The 17183-nt window shown below is 39.9% G+C and overlaps 1 protein-coding gene across 2 annotated transcripts in view; it reads right to left on the bottom strand.

Annotated features, from left to right (window-relative positions):
• RGS7BP (regulator of G protein signaling 7 binding protein) overlaps positions 1-17183 on the bottom strand; it is a 130513-nt gene that overhangs the window by 28529 nt on the left and 84801 nt on the right. For both annotated transcript variants that reach the window (XM_072605061.1, XM_072605060.1), the window contains exon 4: positions 4427-4574. In XM_072605061.1, coding sequence (XP_072461162.1) covers positions 4427-4574 — 148 coding nt within the window. The remainder of the gene's footprint in view (positions 1-4426; positions 4575-17183) is intronic.

The following is a 17183-nucleotide window of genomic DNA, read 5'->3' as shown; positions in this document are numbered from 1 at the left end:
ACCTTAAAATATTATATGAATGATTTAAAAGGCCACTGGGTAATGTGGTAGACAAAGTGCTGGACCTGAGGCCAGGAAGATCTTAGTTCAAATACGACTCTCAGACACTTACTAGCTGTGTGACCACTTTTCTTCTATCTGCCTCAATTTCCTCAACTGTAAAACAACACCCACCTCCCAGAGTTGTCATGAGGGTAAAATGAGATAAAAATGGTAAAGCACTTCGTAAGCCTTAAAGCGATATATGAATGTTAGCTGTTATAAGCTACTTTATGAGTGTAAACTATGGCAATGCAGCCAGATACTGAGAGGTTAAGTGTTTTCCTTTTCCTACAGAATATCCTCAGCTGGGTTGGTCAATGAAGACAGGAGAGACTGCTCTGTCCATATTTTTGATAGGGATCCTGCTGTACATGACTTTTCTCTTCTGCACCCTCACCTGAACCTTATTGATCTTAGAGACAAGTCTTTTATAATGAAAAAGAAACTCCAATTTATAAAGCATGCTAGGGTTTAAAAAAATTAATGCTAAAACTTGATCCAGGACGATACTTATGTTATGAAAATATTACAGTCCCCTTTTTTAGTAGAGTACTTTTCAATGTCTTGGTGTATAGGCTTTCCTCTCCCTGTTCCTTACAACTGAGGCAGACAGGGAGGTCAGGCATTAGTTCCACTTTTCCACATATGAAGACATTGAAACTCAGAGAGATTGTGACTTGTCCAAGGGCATACAGCTAGAATCCATGGTTTCTGAAGACCTAGCTTAGCTTTCTCACTTTCTTCATGATGAGTACTCACAAAAATACCTTGCCTTAAACTAGCCCATTTCTCCCTTCTTTTTGGTTGGATGTAGAGTTAAATTTCTTATTTCAGTGACGTGCAGAAAAGCAGATTCAGACATTTTTCTCTCCTACAAAGGTGTGCCAAGTATTAAGCTAAAATTGATTAGAAAATCTCTACACTCAGTATAGCCATATGGGAAAGAAAGTCTTTCTGGAGAAAGAAAACAAAAACTAATCAACTCACAAAAATGTTTGGCATCTTTATCCACAAACAGTGAGGAGGAATCTGAAGATAATGTCTGTGAATAACAGTAATTTATGGAGGAATACGGTAAATGAGGAGGTTCTGTGTTAGGGGAAAAGCTAAGATGACCAGGCCTTTAATATGAATTAGAACTCCATGATCCCTATACCCACCTCTCTTATTTTACAGGTGAGGGAAATTAGGCCCAGAGAGCCCCAGTTAGTGAGTGTGAAAGCCGGAACTTTCATAAATTTCAGTCTAACTCATCCTGGTGCTCTTTTGGTTAGAAGTTTTGGTTATTCCCACTACACCGTTAACTTCTCAAGAACAGGGCCATGAGTTCATAAATGCCACAGCTCCCACTCATATATTTTCATTAAAGGGTCAGTATTTAATGTATGCTGACTGACTTCTAGAGGTCAAAAGGCCCTCAGGGATAAGAACCTAGGAATGCAATTAACTCCATGAGAGCTACATTCTATTTGTTCTCTCTGTCTTTAAGGACTCTTTATGAGGAAATTCAGGTTAATTGAGGGGTGTAAAACCTCTGAATCTTATAGATAACTTATAAGGCTTCTGAATATGGAAATGAATCAAGCCAAGGTAAATTTGGCAAGAAGTTGATTTTATTACAGCAGAGAGGAAGAAGGGTGGGGTAGGATGGCAGGCAATGCTTAAACCTTACTCTCATCAGAAATTGGCTCAAGGAGGGAATAACACACACTTGATTGGGTGTAGAAATCCATCTACAGAATATATATATTATATATATACATATACATACACACACACACAATACACACACACAGAAGTAGGAAAGGAGAGGAATAAAAGAAGGGGGGAAAAACTGATAGAAGGGAGGATAGATTGGGGGAAGCAATAGTCAGAAGAAGCTGATTTTATAGGGAATATACTCTGGGTAGTGCTTCTTAAACCCTGACTTACAGTTTAAGAAATGCTGAAGGGGTTGTGAGAGGAAAAAGTTTAAGAAGCCCTGGACTATGAAATTCTCTGTTTTTCTAGTGAAAAAAATAAATCACCCTTAATCATTTGTCTGTAGAGTACTATCACTTTCATCAAACGGCTTCAGTGCTAGAATTGTTCAATTTTCATGCTCATACAAGGTGGGAGTTTTATCAATAGCTCATAATTACCACATACATCATTTTTTTCTGTAAATATGGAAATCTGATAATTAGCTTTGTAATTGCATTACAATTTGGAAGCAGAAATGCAAAGAATACAAATACAATTATGTCTTAACCCTCTAAAATGCTCAAAACTCACCTGCAATGCTCCCAACACATCTTACTCCCTGGAATTGTCCTATATTCAATAAAGTTGCTTTGTGCCAGCTTTGGGGATTAGAGAACTGGGATATTTGGGTCATAGGATCATAGACAGGAGAGCTGAAAAGGGTCTTTGGAGGCTGCCTGACCTAATTACCTCATTTACAGGTGAGGCAACTAAGGTAAAGCAACTTTTCCAAGGTCACAGAGTTAAGAGTTTATATTTAAACTTTAGTTCTTTGATTCTAAATTTGCAGCTCTCTCCTCAGCATGCCTCTGCCTCTGTCTATATTAAAGACTGTAAATACACAAAGCAGTTTTGTAGCAGAATGGGGGATGTGTAGTATCTTAATGAAATATATGGAAACATATAAGAATATGAGAAATATAGGATATACAGGAATGTATGTGTTCATCCTTCATTGCCGAAGAAGACCATGCCATCAGAAAAATAATGATATGGCTTGCACTTGACTTTGTTTTTTGAGTGAGGGAGGGCTACGCAGGTCACCAGTCTCACTTCTCCTCCAGAGCCATCTGAATCCAGTGACCAGATGTTCATTAGAATGACTGGAGATGACCCAGGATGAGGCAACTGGGGTTAAGTGACTTGACCAAGATCACACAGATAATGAGTGTCAAGTGTCTGAGGTAAGATTTGAACTCAGGTCCTCCTGACTCCTGCACTGGTGCTCTATCCACTGCACCACCTAGCTGCCCCTATATATAGGAATATGGAGGACCAAGGAGAGGATTCCAAGGGAATTAGCTGCCTGAGGCACACAGAGGTTAAACAACATGCCCGAAGTCACACAAGTAATGTGGGGTAGAGGTGGACTTTGAACCTAGGTCTTCCCAGCACTCTTTCAACCATGCCTGACTATATCTAGTAAAATATATCAACATATTGAGTAATCTATAGATTATACTATTATTAGAAGCAACAAAGTGGTTCAGTGGATCAAGCGCTAGTCCTGAAGTCAGGAAGATCTTAGTTCAAATCCAGCCTCAGATTCTTAGTAGCTATGTAACTTAACCTCTGCATGCCTCAGTTTTCTCATCTGTAAAATAGGAATAATAATAGCGCTTAGCTCACAGGGTTGTTACGAGGATCAAATGTGATAAAATTTGCAGAGCACTCAGCACAATGCCTATCATACAAGTGCTACATGAATATTAGCTATTGTTATGGTTTCTTTTTATCCAAACGAAATGAAAACATTGGGTTATTTTCTAAGATGTCACTCACTTCCTGGCAGTTAAGTAGGTTCAGAGAAATAGTCTCTTCTTGAGACAGTTAGGTAACACAGTAGATAAGGCACTGGACCTGGAGTTAGGAACACCTGAGTTCCAACCTGACCTCAGAGACTAGCTGTGTGACCCTGGACAAGTCATTTGACCTGTTTGCCTCAATTTCCTCAACTGTAAAATGGGGATCATCATAGTTCAAATGAGTTAATATTTGTGAAGAGCTTAGCACAGTGGCTGGCACGTAGTGAGTCAGTTTAGCTTAGTAAATGCTTTTTCCCCTTTTTTGTCCCTTCCTCTTATCTCTCCCAATAACTGCCATGTGACGCATGGATAACTAAAGTCTGGGTATTAATTAGAAGTGGCCTTGTCCAGTCTTCTGGGTCCTGGCTAGGTTCAACTTGAACAGAGTGAACTAGAAACAATCAGGGGATCTCAATCCCACAAGAGAAATTTCCTTAATCCCTTTACAAAGGAACATAATATATTTCAACTTCCCTGGGGATGCAGTAATGTTTAGTGGACCCAAGGTGTCATGTTTTGGCATTGGGTTTGACACTAAGGTGCTCTATGACTTTGGGCTAGATACTTCACTACTCTGGCCTAATGGTGCATCATCTGAAAAACGCAGGGGTTGGAGTAGGTGATCTTTTAAGTCCCTCCTGGTTCTAGGATACTATGGCAGGCAGAAGAAAAGTCAGCTTTTTAAGATCTGGACTAAGATGTCTCTACCCCCTGTATCCTGCAACACTGTTATTGTTATTTAGGTCAAGTGTCTGAGGTTCAAATCTTACCTCAGTCATGTTATTTAGGAGATAAATTACTCCTAAATGCAGAGCTATCCCTCTAAGAGCACTTACCTTTCAGTATTCTCAATATCCGTGGAAACCTGCCAGGAATGGTGCTGAATGTCTACTGGTGAAGATTGTGTGTCCTCTAGAATGGGGACTTCTGGACCCTCTTCAGTTTTGCACTCTGGGCTCTTGATCCCCACTCCAGGCTCCTTTCCTAAGGGAGGAAAATGTGAGGAATCAAAACTGAGTTTTATACTCAGCATTAGTTTCTAAGAGGGACCAAACATTTGGTTGAAGACAACTATGCTGTTGTTGTCGAGTCATGTTGGACTCTTTGTGACCTCATTTGGGGTTTTCTTGGCAAAGATAATGGAGTGGTTGGCCATTTCTTTCTTTAGCTCATTTTACGGAAAGAAAACTGAGGTTTAACAAGGTTAAGTGACTTGCCCAGGGGCACTCAAAACTAGTAAGTGTCTGAAGCTGGATTTGAACTCAAGGAGATAAGTATTCCTGAATCCAGGTCCAGCATTCTGCCCACTGTGCCACTGGCTGTACTTATAAATTAACTACTTTATTAGTTTTGGTCATTTATATTTATACACATATGCACATATCTGTATACATGTATCTACACACATCTATGGATATACACATACAAGTACATCTATACGTATACATAATAATACCAAACTCAGCATGTGTGTGTATGTATGCATGTTTGTATGTATGTATGTACGTATATGTAAGGTGAATTTTGGTGTCAGGTGGACTTTAGTGTGTGTAAAGTGAATTTTTGTTCTTATTTCTCAGAACTCAGTTTCCCGGGATCCATGGCCATAACAATCATCAGTTCCCAAGTATTAGACATGAGCTCCCACAGTTATGGTTCCAAGCATCTCCACCACATTTGAGCAGAATTATATAATGGTAAATAATATAAATACCCACTGCAGCTACACAGTAAGATACAAGGCTGAGGTGATGTACACTTGTGAGGCTGCTGGTGGTGATGCACCTTCTTTGTCTGCTGGCCTCTAAAGCAGGTGGTCACTAGATGCTGAATAGGGAACTCTTAGGATTGAATGCCCAAATGCTGTGTGTGCCCTGATCAGCCTCCATCAAGGCTTTCGGGGAATGTGTGTTTGCCTCAAGTGGCCCCCATTGCGGCTTGGGGGGATTTAGGGGATGCGTAAACTGTGCCTGTCTCATTGACCCCATCAAGACATAGGGGTAGTTGCCTCTCATTCTTACTGGATTCTGCAAGAGGGGTGATTAGGGAATGCTGTAGGAGTCTGTGCTCTCATTATCAGCAACTTCTTCTGAGAAACTAGACTAGAATAAAGTAAGATTATTAACCCCTTCTTAGTGTCTCCTGTCTGACCAAATCATGAGTGAACCTGTGCTAGCAGCCCTCAAGTGTGCTGTGTTTATCTGTCTTACAGTATATATGACTGGATCTGTATAGAGAGCTTCCAGAGAGTAATTCTTGCTATCAATGCAGATATGTCTGTATGTATGCATATATATATTTGTCTGTGTTTGTATAACACAAGCATTTATTAAGTGCCTACTAAGTTCCTGGCACTATGCTAGGTCCTGGATATATAAAGACAAAAGTAAATCAGTCCCTACCCTCAAGAAGCTTACATTCTTTCTGAAGTGGATAAAACATGTCTGCAAATAAGTACATATAAGAACCATACAAAATCAATAATATATAATGACTTGGGGGAGGTCACTAACAGGAGAAATAAAAAAAAGTCTCTTAAAGGAAGTGACTCTTCAGCTGATCCTTGAAGAGACCCAGGAATTCCAAGAGATGGAAATGTGGAGGGACAGCATTATAGCCCTAGGAACAGCTTGTGCAAATACTTGGAGGCTGGAGATTGCAAGACATGTATGGGGAAGAGCAAATAGACTAGTCTAACTGGGATGTAAAGTACATGAAGAACAATAAGGTATAATCATTTGGAAAGCCAGGCTAGAAACAGATTATAAAGGATTTAAAATGTCTAACAGAGGGTTTGTATTTTATCTACTGCAGAGTTACTTCCTGAGCAAAGGAATGCTGTAAAAAACCATATATATGCATATATACACATATATACCATGTATATATGGTTTTTACAGGTATGCACATACATATATATGTGTATGTACATATATATACACACATAAACATTGCACTGGTAAAGCAAAGCCAACATAACTTCTGAGAACTGAACAGAGACAATGTAATATCAATATAAACTCAAGACTCAAACGTAATTAATGGGTCCCCAGAGATGGTTGGTTGTTTCTCAGCTTAGTTTTGATAAGTGAGACCAGGCTGGCTGCTTTCAGAATAGTGATTTATGGCCCTCAGACCCTGAGGCCCAGGCACTGCTGTTGCTGGGCAAAAGGACAGACATGAGGTTCAGTGGGGACAAGGATGTTTCCCATGCCATGAACTTCTCTCCTCAAATGGTTCACCCAACAACAGATGTACCAGTGAATAGATATTCTACCTCCCATGTCCTTTGTGATGTCATTTAATCTGCTACGGGCATTTGTGAAGGTGTAGCAGGATGGAGTGAAGGATGGACAGGGAGTAAGGAGACCATGGCTACTCCTGGCTCAGCTGTGTGATCTTGGAAGAAATCACTTCATCTCTCTGGCTCTCCATTTCCTCATCTGGAAACTGAGAGGGTGATACTAGATTAGAGACTGGCAAGCTATTACCTCTGTCCAAATCTGGCTCACTGTCTGTTTCTGTACTACTCTTGGGCTAGGAATTAAAGTTTTATTAAAATAAGGATTAAAGTTTTGTTGTATTTTACATTTATATATATATATTTATATACATGTCTGTATGTGTATATACACACAAACACATACCTATATATATGTATTCACACACACATATATGGAGGGGAGTGGGGGGGGGAGAGAGAGAGAATATTAAAATAAGTTCTTAGCTCTGCAGTCCAGAGTTGGCCAAAGTTTGCCAACCTCTACACTAGAGGAACTTCAAAGTCTCTTTCTGCTCCAATGTTCAACATTTTTTTAACTGGAAAATAAACACTTTATTTCTTCACTTTTTCAACTAGGTGTATCAGTATTGTATAGACATGACTTTAACAATTCTTCAAGAATTTAAGTATAAAAATATATTTCAAGGATAGACTGCAGCTAGAACTAGATTAATTTATTTTTAGTTCTACTGGTGCCTTTTGTTTTTACCCTACAATAATTTTCCAATAGGCCTCCCCCCACCCCTTACCTTAAACCACTTTTTGTAACAGAAGCATTTAGCAAAACACCAGACACAATGACTATATCTGACAATACAACATTATGTACTTGCAATCTCTCACATTTCTACCAAGAAAAGGAAAGTGTGATTCATCATCTGATATTCAGGATCATGAATGGTCATGGCAATTATTTGGAATTACACTCCTTTTATCAGTGCTCTTTCTCATTTGCATTTTTATAGTCATTATACATATTGTTTCTACTTATCTCACTCTTTAGGGAAGGTGGTATAGTGAAAAGACTGTCAGAGTTAAAGCCAGAAGACATGATTTCAAATCCCATCTTTGCCACTTACTATTTGTGTGACCTTAAGCAGGTCACTTAACTTCTCTGTGTCTCAGTTTGATCATCTGTAAAATAAGAGAGTTAGACTACTCAACTCTATCTATCAACTCTAAGGCCCCTCCCTAAATCTATGAGCCAATGAGCACTGGTTCATACGTCTTCCCATGTTAAAGGAGACTCCTTATATTCATTATTTCTAATGACATGAGATTGATTACAGCTCTATAAAACAGCTATTTTAGCCTTTTTCCCAAATGATGTGAACTACCAGACCTTTTTCTTGTTTTGGTATAATTACTTCTATTTTAAAAAATCACACCAGATGGAGTAGATATTTTCTAACTGTGGAGAAGAGGCAAGAAATTTCTCTCAGAGGCAGCTGAAGTGGAAAGAACTCTGGATTTAGAGTCAGATATGGATTTCAGTCCTGGTGCCTGTGTTTACTAAGCTTCATGAGCTTGGATAAATCATTTAAGCGGTTTGAAGCTCCATTTCCACATATACAGAATTAGGATTATAATCTCTTCCTTACCTTCACAATTCAGCTCAATCACCACTATACATGAAGCCATTCCTGACTGCCCAATTGTAAGTGCCTTTCCCCCACAAATCACCTGCATATATCTACATAAAACCTTGTTAGAATAATTACTCATTTGAAGCCTAAGGACAATATAAGGGCCCCTCCTGTCTACATGGTTCCATCCTCTGTTGCTATGGTGAGCTTATAGTAAAAGAAATTTTATTCCAAGAAATTAGAACAACAATCACAGTTATTCTCAGCTTTAGTTAGAATGGAAAACTCTCAACATTTAGGCTGAGATTTGGCACTCTGCCTTAATTTACATTTGCATTTATCTTATATGTATATTTGTTTTTCATTTGTTTCAGTTGTGTCAGATTTTTTTGTAACCCCATTTGGGGTTTTCTTGGCAAAGAGCCTGGAGTGGCTTGCCATTTCTTTCTCTAGCTCATTTTACAGATGAGGAAACTGAAGCAAAGGGTTAAGTGACTTAACCCAAAGTCACATAACTAGTCAGTGTCTGAGGCCAGGTTTGAACTCAGGAAGATGAGTCTTTCTGACTCCTGACTCAGTGCTCTATCCACAGCACCACCTAGCTGCCCTTTTCACAGTGACTATAACACGAAAGCAAAACTAATATCTGCAGGTTACACAAAATTTCCCAATTACAGTCCACATAGTTAAGAAAAAACTATGAAGAGTAAGGAAACTACAATACGTAAGTGATGCTGAAACAAAGATAAGAGGAGCATACAGGAGCATACAGCAAAGCAATGTGTCAATAAATACATGTTATTACACACAAGGCAAACATTGGATGGGTAAGCATTAGCACTAACCCTAGGGGAGAATGCAAGGGTAGAGGGTCAGTCTAGACAGTGGTGTCAGACTCAAATAGGAACTGATCTTTGTGCACTGCACATTCACTTAGAAAGCCACAAAATAACATTACCTATTTTCATTTATTTTGTTAAATATTTCTCAATGACATTTTAAGCTGATTCCTTCATGGGATTGTGAATTTGATACCTCCAGATGCTAGATAATTATCCTACCCCACTTAAAGTAGATAAAAATATGCTACACCCTGACATATTTATCAAAAAAGATCCCATGTTGATTTTCACAAAGTGTGAACATGAACTAGATATTTCTCTAGCTGCAACAGAAAGTCTGTTCAAATTGGCTGAGGGACTTGGTCACACCCTATGGGGCCTGTATAAATCCATCAAGCTAGTTGGAATAGTGGCATCAAGTGGTTGGCAGTAAAGAGGAGAGACTGTGCCAGCTAACCCCTTGAGAAGGAATCCATTAGTGGGGAGGAGTAGAGCCCAAGGAACCAGCCTCAGGTCCAGTCTTCTTCCCAATCCCCTTGGCCAGAGAGGTATCTGAAGGATGCAAGCTTTTATCTTAGCATCTGAGCAATGGCCCTGGAATGGCTGATGGCAGACATGGTGTACATTAGAAACTAAGCACAGACTAGATTCAATTAGGAAAGCAAATTCAAGGCTCTACAAAGAACCTAGCAGAAAAGCTAAGTCGTACCTAAGGAAAGCATTTTGGAAACTCCAGGAAAAGGGCTTCCAGGAGAAGTGAGTTACCCCTTCATCACTCATCCTCTTTAAGCCTGAGTAACCTTTGTCCTGGATTCTGTATGTACTGGTGGGAGCAGGTTTCAAAGACTTTGAGCAGAATGTATGTACCACCTGTACTAATAATATCACAGTAATAAATACTCCTTTCTAAAAGCTCATTAAAATCTAGTTGACATTCAAACTGATAATCATGGCAGAAAGCATCCTGGCAGGGGAGCTTGGAATCTACATGTTATTAGAAAGTTAGCCCCCAGCCTATCAGGGTTACCTCCTAGTGCCTCATGGGGATGTTGTGGCTGTGTTCTAGGGATCCAGAATATATACATACACACATATGTATACATGTATGTATGTATGTAAGTATGTATGTATGCATGTACATGAGGGCAGCTAGGTGGCACAGTGATTAGAGGGCTAGACGCAGAGTCAGGAAGACTCTGCTTCCTGAGTTCAAATCTGGCATAAGACACTACCTGTGTGACCCTAGCATTCACTAACCCAGTTTGCCTCAGTTTCTTCATCTGTAAAATAAGCTGGAGAAGGAAGTGGCAAACCACTTCAGTATCTTTGCCATGAAAACTCCAAACAGGGTCACAAAAAGTTGGACATGACTAAAAAGAACTCAACAACAGCAACAAAAATCTTCATACTTCGTATTTTACCCCAACCAGACTACATTAGGTGGTTTAACAACAATAAAAACATTAACATTTATATAGTACGTTAAGTCTTACAAACACTTTTCTGACAATAATTTTGTGAGTCAGATAGTACAAGCATCAATATCCCCATTTTATAGAAGAGGGAACTGAGGCTCAGAGAGGCTAAATGAATTTCTCAGAGTTACATTACTAATAAATGTCATATGTGAACCTTCACATGAATCATTTGACTCTATAACTCTGCTGGGAGGCAGAGTAGTACAGTAGAAAGAATGTTAGTTAGCTTTTGACTCAGAGGACCTGGTTGGAATTCTGATACTCCCACTTCCTACCCATGATACCTTGTGCAAGTTGTCTGGGTTTGGGTTTCCCCATTTGTAAAACAAGAGTGTTGTACTTGACAACTTCTATAAGTTGTCTGGTTCTAAATCTTCTGGTTCTAAATCGGTTATTCCATGCTCTTACTACATCTTGCTATCATGCCCTCCAAATCATGACATGGTAGCCATGGACAGAACAATAAGGGATTCCAGGAATCTTTCATAAAGCTATGAAAAACAAAGCATCAGATCCATTGGCCAATTGATAAAAAACAAGTTGACTGATTAAGATCATTTGACCATACTGTGTTTACTTTATGGACACTTGTGCTTAGCTGTGGAAACCACCTAGGGAATTATTTTCTGATTATGTGGTCTACTGTGGTGCTGAAATTAATTGCACACCTAATTCAGTACAGAACAAGCATTTCATAGTTGTGGAGCACTGACCTCAAAAGAGTATTTGCATCTGGCCTCCAGGCAGAGCACAGCAAGGCTATGTTCCAGCCACCAGCAGCTCCTGGGAAGGGGCAGCCTTGGGATTTAGAGCCTGGGAGGAGCAATGAAAATCTGGGAAATCAGATGCTGCCTGTTTGAAAAGTCAGATCCACTTTCTCCTGAACCTCTAAAAGGCAAGAACTTATGAGACGTTTATGTTATATTCCTATGGACACCCTGTGGCATGGGGATGTGGTAAACAGTGAGGTCATGATGGATGTCATGTCTATCTAAAAACCTATCATTTTTAAGGTATAAGCTTTACAACTTTTGATTGAATTCTCACAAAGGGACCCAGCCAACCCTGATTAGTAAGAAGACTAGCACTGTATTATAGTCTAGGTCTGACTTGGGCCATGGTAGCCTAGGTCTGGTATTGGAACCAAATGAGACATTTGTAGGTCATTCAACAGTTAACAAAGGGAGGTTTTTAGCCATAACATAGAAAGGATGCTCATTAGGGATATAGAAATAAAGAGTACTTCCCATGTCCCCACCCCCACCTCCATTCTGTATGGAAATCACCCAGTCAACAGGTCTGGTGGGCTAGGGTTATTCAAGTGGCCTTGGGATATTTTCTAAGTATATGGGCCTGAAAACACTTAGGTGGGCTTTTTTATGCTCTTACATGATCAGGTAAGCAAGAAGTGATGCCAGTTACTCTGTAAAAGCCTTAGCCCCTGGGTCAATTAAGTGTCAGTGACAATGTCTTGCCTTTTAGGGAAAGAGCTAGGGAGTAAGGGGAGGAATTCTGATATATACACTATCACAACCCACCCCTTGGTAGGAAGGTCCTAAATGTTTGCTAGAAGGCCTCCCACCTTTTGAATGGTTTTAGGGCTGTTGCTGCACAACCTTAATCTTGGGAATTCAAGGAACCTTCCATAAGCAACATCAGAGGAAAAAAAAGGAGAGAGATCTAAATTTTAAAAATAGAGTAAAACAAAATAAAAATATGATGACCCATTGGAGCAATAACCAAATGTGGAGGAGAATGAAGATGAGAAATCTTAGACTTTCATTTCTTAGGTTTAGAAAGACTAGATCCTGGATCTCAACAATCTAGTCTGTGTAGTGGATCAAATGCCACATCTTTTGCAGTTGACACTGGGTTGCCTGATAAAAAGTGGTCACAATGAGCCAGAGATACACCAGGAAAATCAGAGAGACTCTACTGATGATGGCACATCCAGCACAGTAACTGATTTTTCATCACAAGTTAGGGTAATCTATAGTAAGGCAGCTAAGAGAGCAGCACATTTTCCAGCAACACCTCTAGATCAGAGATGGGTCTTGGGTCTTCACCAGCATCACTCCTTTCAACTGTACTGTTACCAATCCTATCAAAGCCCTCTGCTTTCCTTGCATATTTAAACACCACAAGCTCTGTCTCTAACTATTCAATAAGCTGTACTAGCTTATATGCAACTTTTTTGTGCTGGCTATTCAGATTCTCTATGATGATCAACAATAAATAAGGGATAGAAAGTCAGGAAATTTTCTTTTTTCTTCCTATTAGCATCTTCTAGCTCCCACCAAGCTAATTCATAGTCATCAATAAGATTCACTGAGGGGGCTCTTCTTATACCATCAAAAAGGCCCTTGACACAAGGTGTAATGATACTATATTTGGCTGCTCAATCACCCTACGGTCTGTATTTGCATCTCCTTTCCCCACTTCAATCACAAGATGAGCCAAAATGATATCTTGTTCCAACTATGAACTATGTCAGCTCTTACAGTGTGGGCTTGACTTAGGCTAGTCCTCAGGTAGTTCAAGTCTTACACTAGAATGAAATAAGATATTCATAGGTCACTCAGCAGTAAAAGAACACTTAATAAGTCATACCATAAAAAGGATGCTCAACAAGAAAATATACTTAACTCAGGTAGACAACCTCCCCCCTTCACCTTCATACAGAAATGCATCCAGATCAGAAAGTCAAGGTTTGGTGACTCCCTTGGCCTCCATCAAATCTAAAAGGCACAATTCCAATGGGCTGCACTTTTTATGCCTTTATATGCCCAAATCAACATTTACTCAGTAGCTAAGGTGACATAATGTATAGGGTGCTGGGCCTGGAGTCAGGAAGACTGGAGTTCAAATCCAGCCTCACATGATTACTAGCTTTATGACCCTGGGTAAATTGCTTAATCTCTCTTTGCCTCAGTTTCCTCATCAGTAAAATGGGGATAACAGTATCTACGTCCTAGGACTGTTGCGGTGACCAAATGAGATAATATTTGTAAAATGCTTAGCACAGTGCCTGACACATAGTAAGTGCTATCTAAATGTTGTCTGTCTATCTGTCTATTTATCTATCCATCCATCTATCTATCTATCTATCTATCTATCTATCTATCTATCTATTCATTTGTTCATTTTTCTATTCTTTAGTTCATTCATTCATTCATTCATTTAGCTTGGCTTGAGCCTTAGGCTGCTCAAGTCATGAGGACAATTTCCTTGCCTTTGGGGGATAGAATCAGCCTAATCTGTTTGCCAGGAAGTTGGGAAACCCTGGCAGATATTGATCCCAATCATGCACTGGCACCATTCTTTCTGAGAAGAGATTCTCACTTTTCATTATTTTATTCCCAGTACTTAGCACATGGTCATACATATTCCAGATTTTTATTCAAGATTTTTAAGTGAATTGAATATGCATTCCTCTTACATCTTTTACATTCTTTCAAAGTGGTTTCACAACTATGATCTCATATTATTCTGACAGTGCTTCATACCTATGTACAACTATGTATATATCTAGTATATCCCTAGCTCATAAGCTAGGGATTAACAGAAGTGTTTTAAATAAGAGGAAACTGGAGACTTCCTTAAAGTCCCTCATTATATTAGTTAGAACTAAAAATTTGGTCTGTGGACCCTCTGACTGTCAGAGATCTTGAGACCCTACCCATAATTATAGCATTGAGGATGAACTAAAAATGGGACTGTGGATTCCATACCAGACTGAATCATTCCACCCTGGGGTGGGGAACCCGCTGTGGCCTGGAGGTCACATGTGGCCTTCTAGGTCCCTGGGTATGGCTCTTTGACTGAGCAGTTCTACAGAACAAATCCTTTAATTAAAGGGATTTGTCCTGTGAAGTTTGGATTCAGTCAAAGGGCTGCACTTGAGGACACAGGTTCCCCACCCTATGACATCAATGCCACCTGAGTGGGACCTGAGGTAACTGGCTGCATCTCTGTAGTCACCATATATACTGTCTTTTCTCTTTCTTCTAATCTTCCTCTTTCTTGATCCCTATTATTCCCTTATTCCTCTCTTCCTTCTCTACTTCTTATCTTCTTTTCCTTTTTACTGATGCATTAAACTCGCAGTGGTGCCAGATGGCACTTTCATTGGGAGCATGCAGGTTGAAAATAGAAGCTAACCCTTGCTCTCTTAAAAAGTCAGGTTTAATTTAATGAAATTCCTTCAGACAAAATTAAATCCTTTCTAGATCCAGAATTCAATAGCACTGTCAGTACCTAATTGCTGAACACTGAATTGTAATTTTCTTGAGCGCAAGAATGTCTTCTCTGCCCTTAATATCCATAACATGACTAAGAATACAGTGCTCTGGACACAGCAGGTACTCAGTAAATTCTGTGATTCACTGTGAAGGTCATCTTTTTGCCCAAGTACCAGCCTTGGCCCCCACCATCCCCAAAGTGTATCCATCACCTTGGCTAGCATTCCCTGATTTTTTCATTCTCCCCACCTCACCACATGGATGATAGGTGGAACTTGGAGGGGTTATTATTACTATGACTTATTCACTGCCTTCAAGTCATGCTGCCCTCCTGGTAACCTGTGCACTGAAATGAAAGGCTCTTTTTGTGTATTTTCTATGATGTCTTCCAGTTCTCTGTGAGCTGTTGTTTTTTTCCTGTCACCATGCTCTTATTGCATTATAAATGTATTTTAGTCTTTGCAGTGTGTGCTTTTTTCATTTGACTCAGATATTCCCTTATACTGTTCCTGTAACTCCCTTAATCAGATGCTGAATCCACTGGGGCCTCTGTAGCTAATGCTCTTTTCACAGGGCCTGAGTTCATTCTGTATTTTCCAGGACTCTGATTTATTTGTTACTCATTAGACCATCTTGGGCTTTCTTGGTCCCAGTAGGTTTTGAATTGACTTCTAACTTTGTCTCGGCATTTCTCCATCCTTTCCCTGTTGTGATTACATTTCATTCCCACAATATTATGTATGTATTTGTTATCACAGCACTGAAGTATCTTGGGGAATGGGAGCTCATGTTTTCATGGGCACTAGGCAGAGGAGGGAAAGTGGAGACACTCTGAATGGAGCTGGGTTACTTGACATTATATGCTGTCTCCATAGGGGAATATAATCAGACAGAGATACAGTGACAGGGTAGAGAGAGAGAAAAAAGAAAAGGAAGGAAGGAGAGGTAAATGATGAGCTCACCTGGGTGGGAGGGAATACTAATAATTGACATTTGCAAACCACTTTAAAGCTTTCAAAACATTATGCCATCTACCTCACAATGACCAATGAGATCGGTACTGTGGGTATTTTGTGAGGGCAAGAATATGTCTATTTTTCATATGAGGAAACTGAGCCTCAAAGAAGTCAAGTGACTTGCTCAGTGTCACACAGCTAATAAAGGTTTGAAGTAGGAACTGAGCAAAGGGCTTCCTGAATCACAATTCGGCCCTCTTGTCTGCTATATCAGTGGCTTCAAACTCAAATAGAAAAACTACGCCATCCCTAAGGATCCCTGCTGGCTGTCTATGGACTTAGAGAACCATACCTTTACATTATCTATGTTCTAGTGTATTTCTTTTTATTTTGTTACATTCTATTATTTTTATTATGTTTGTAAATATTTTTTAATTACATTTTAATCTGGTTTGGGGACGCTGAGGAAGGTGGAAGCATGAGCCACATGTTTAGTGCTCATCACACAGCTTGAAATGGAAGGCATAGGGTTAAACTGCGGGGCTCTCGCCTCTGAGATTACTCCCGGCAGGTGTAGAGGCTGCCTTAATTGAAGGCAATGGGCTGAAACAAGGAAAGTCAAAATCAAGATTGCAGTCACCTGATTCCTTTAAAATGGTGCCTTAGATTTCCTGACAAGGATCAGAATGAAATTCACAATCTCACTTCTTCCACAGCATACAATTCAATTCAACAGCCATTATTAAGCACCTACTCTTCTGGGGCAGAGAAGGGCACTTAAGCTCCAAGTGCCTGGAAAGAATGGAGGGAAAGGGAAAGTGTATACCCTAGGGTATTCAGGCCTACTTGAATCACACACTGTCCTTACTCAGATTTTATACTAGGCACTGGAGATACAAAGACAAAATTGGAACAATTCCTGCCCCCAATGAGCTTAAATTCGGGGTGGGGGGGGGCGATTGGGAGGGGCAATACACTGGGAATATAAAGATACAGTTGATACAAAGTAAATACACAGCATATTTTAGGTGGGGCGAGCGTTAGGTGGGGCGTTAATAGTTGGGGGAGGGCAGGATGAGGTTGGTTTCTCATTCCTGAAAGAGGCTCCACTGGAGTTAAGGGTCTAAGAGGCAAAGGGGAGGGGCACACTGCTCCCCAGGTTGCCCTCCTGACTTTCATGCAACAGAAACCTCTTCACACAGGGAGT

This window comes from Notamacropus eugenii, chromosome 4 (genome assembly GCF_028372415.1).
Source record: "Notamacropus eugenii isolate mMacEug1 chromosome 4, mMacEug1.pri_v2, whole genome shotgun sequence".
NCBI classification, from domain to species: Eukaryota; Metazoa; Chordata; class Mammalia; order Diprotodontia; family Macropodidae; genus Notamacropus; species Notamacropus eugenii.
The sequence above is the reverse complement of the archived record's forward strand: the minus strand, read 5'-3'. Positions and strand labels throughout refer to the sequence as shown.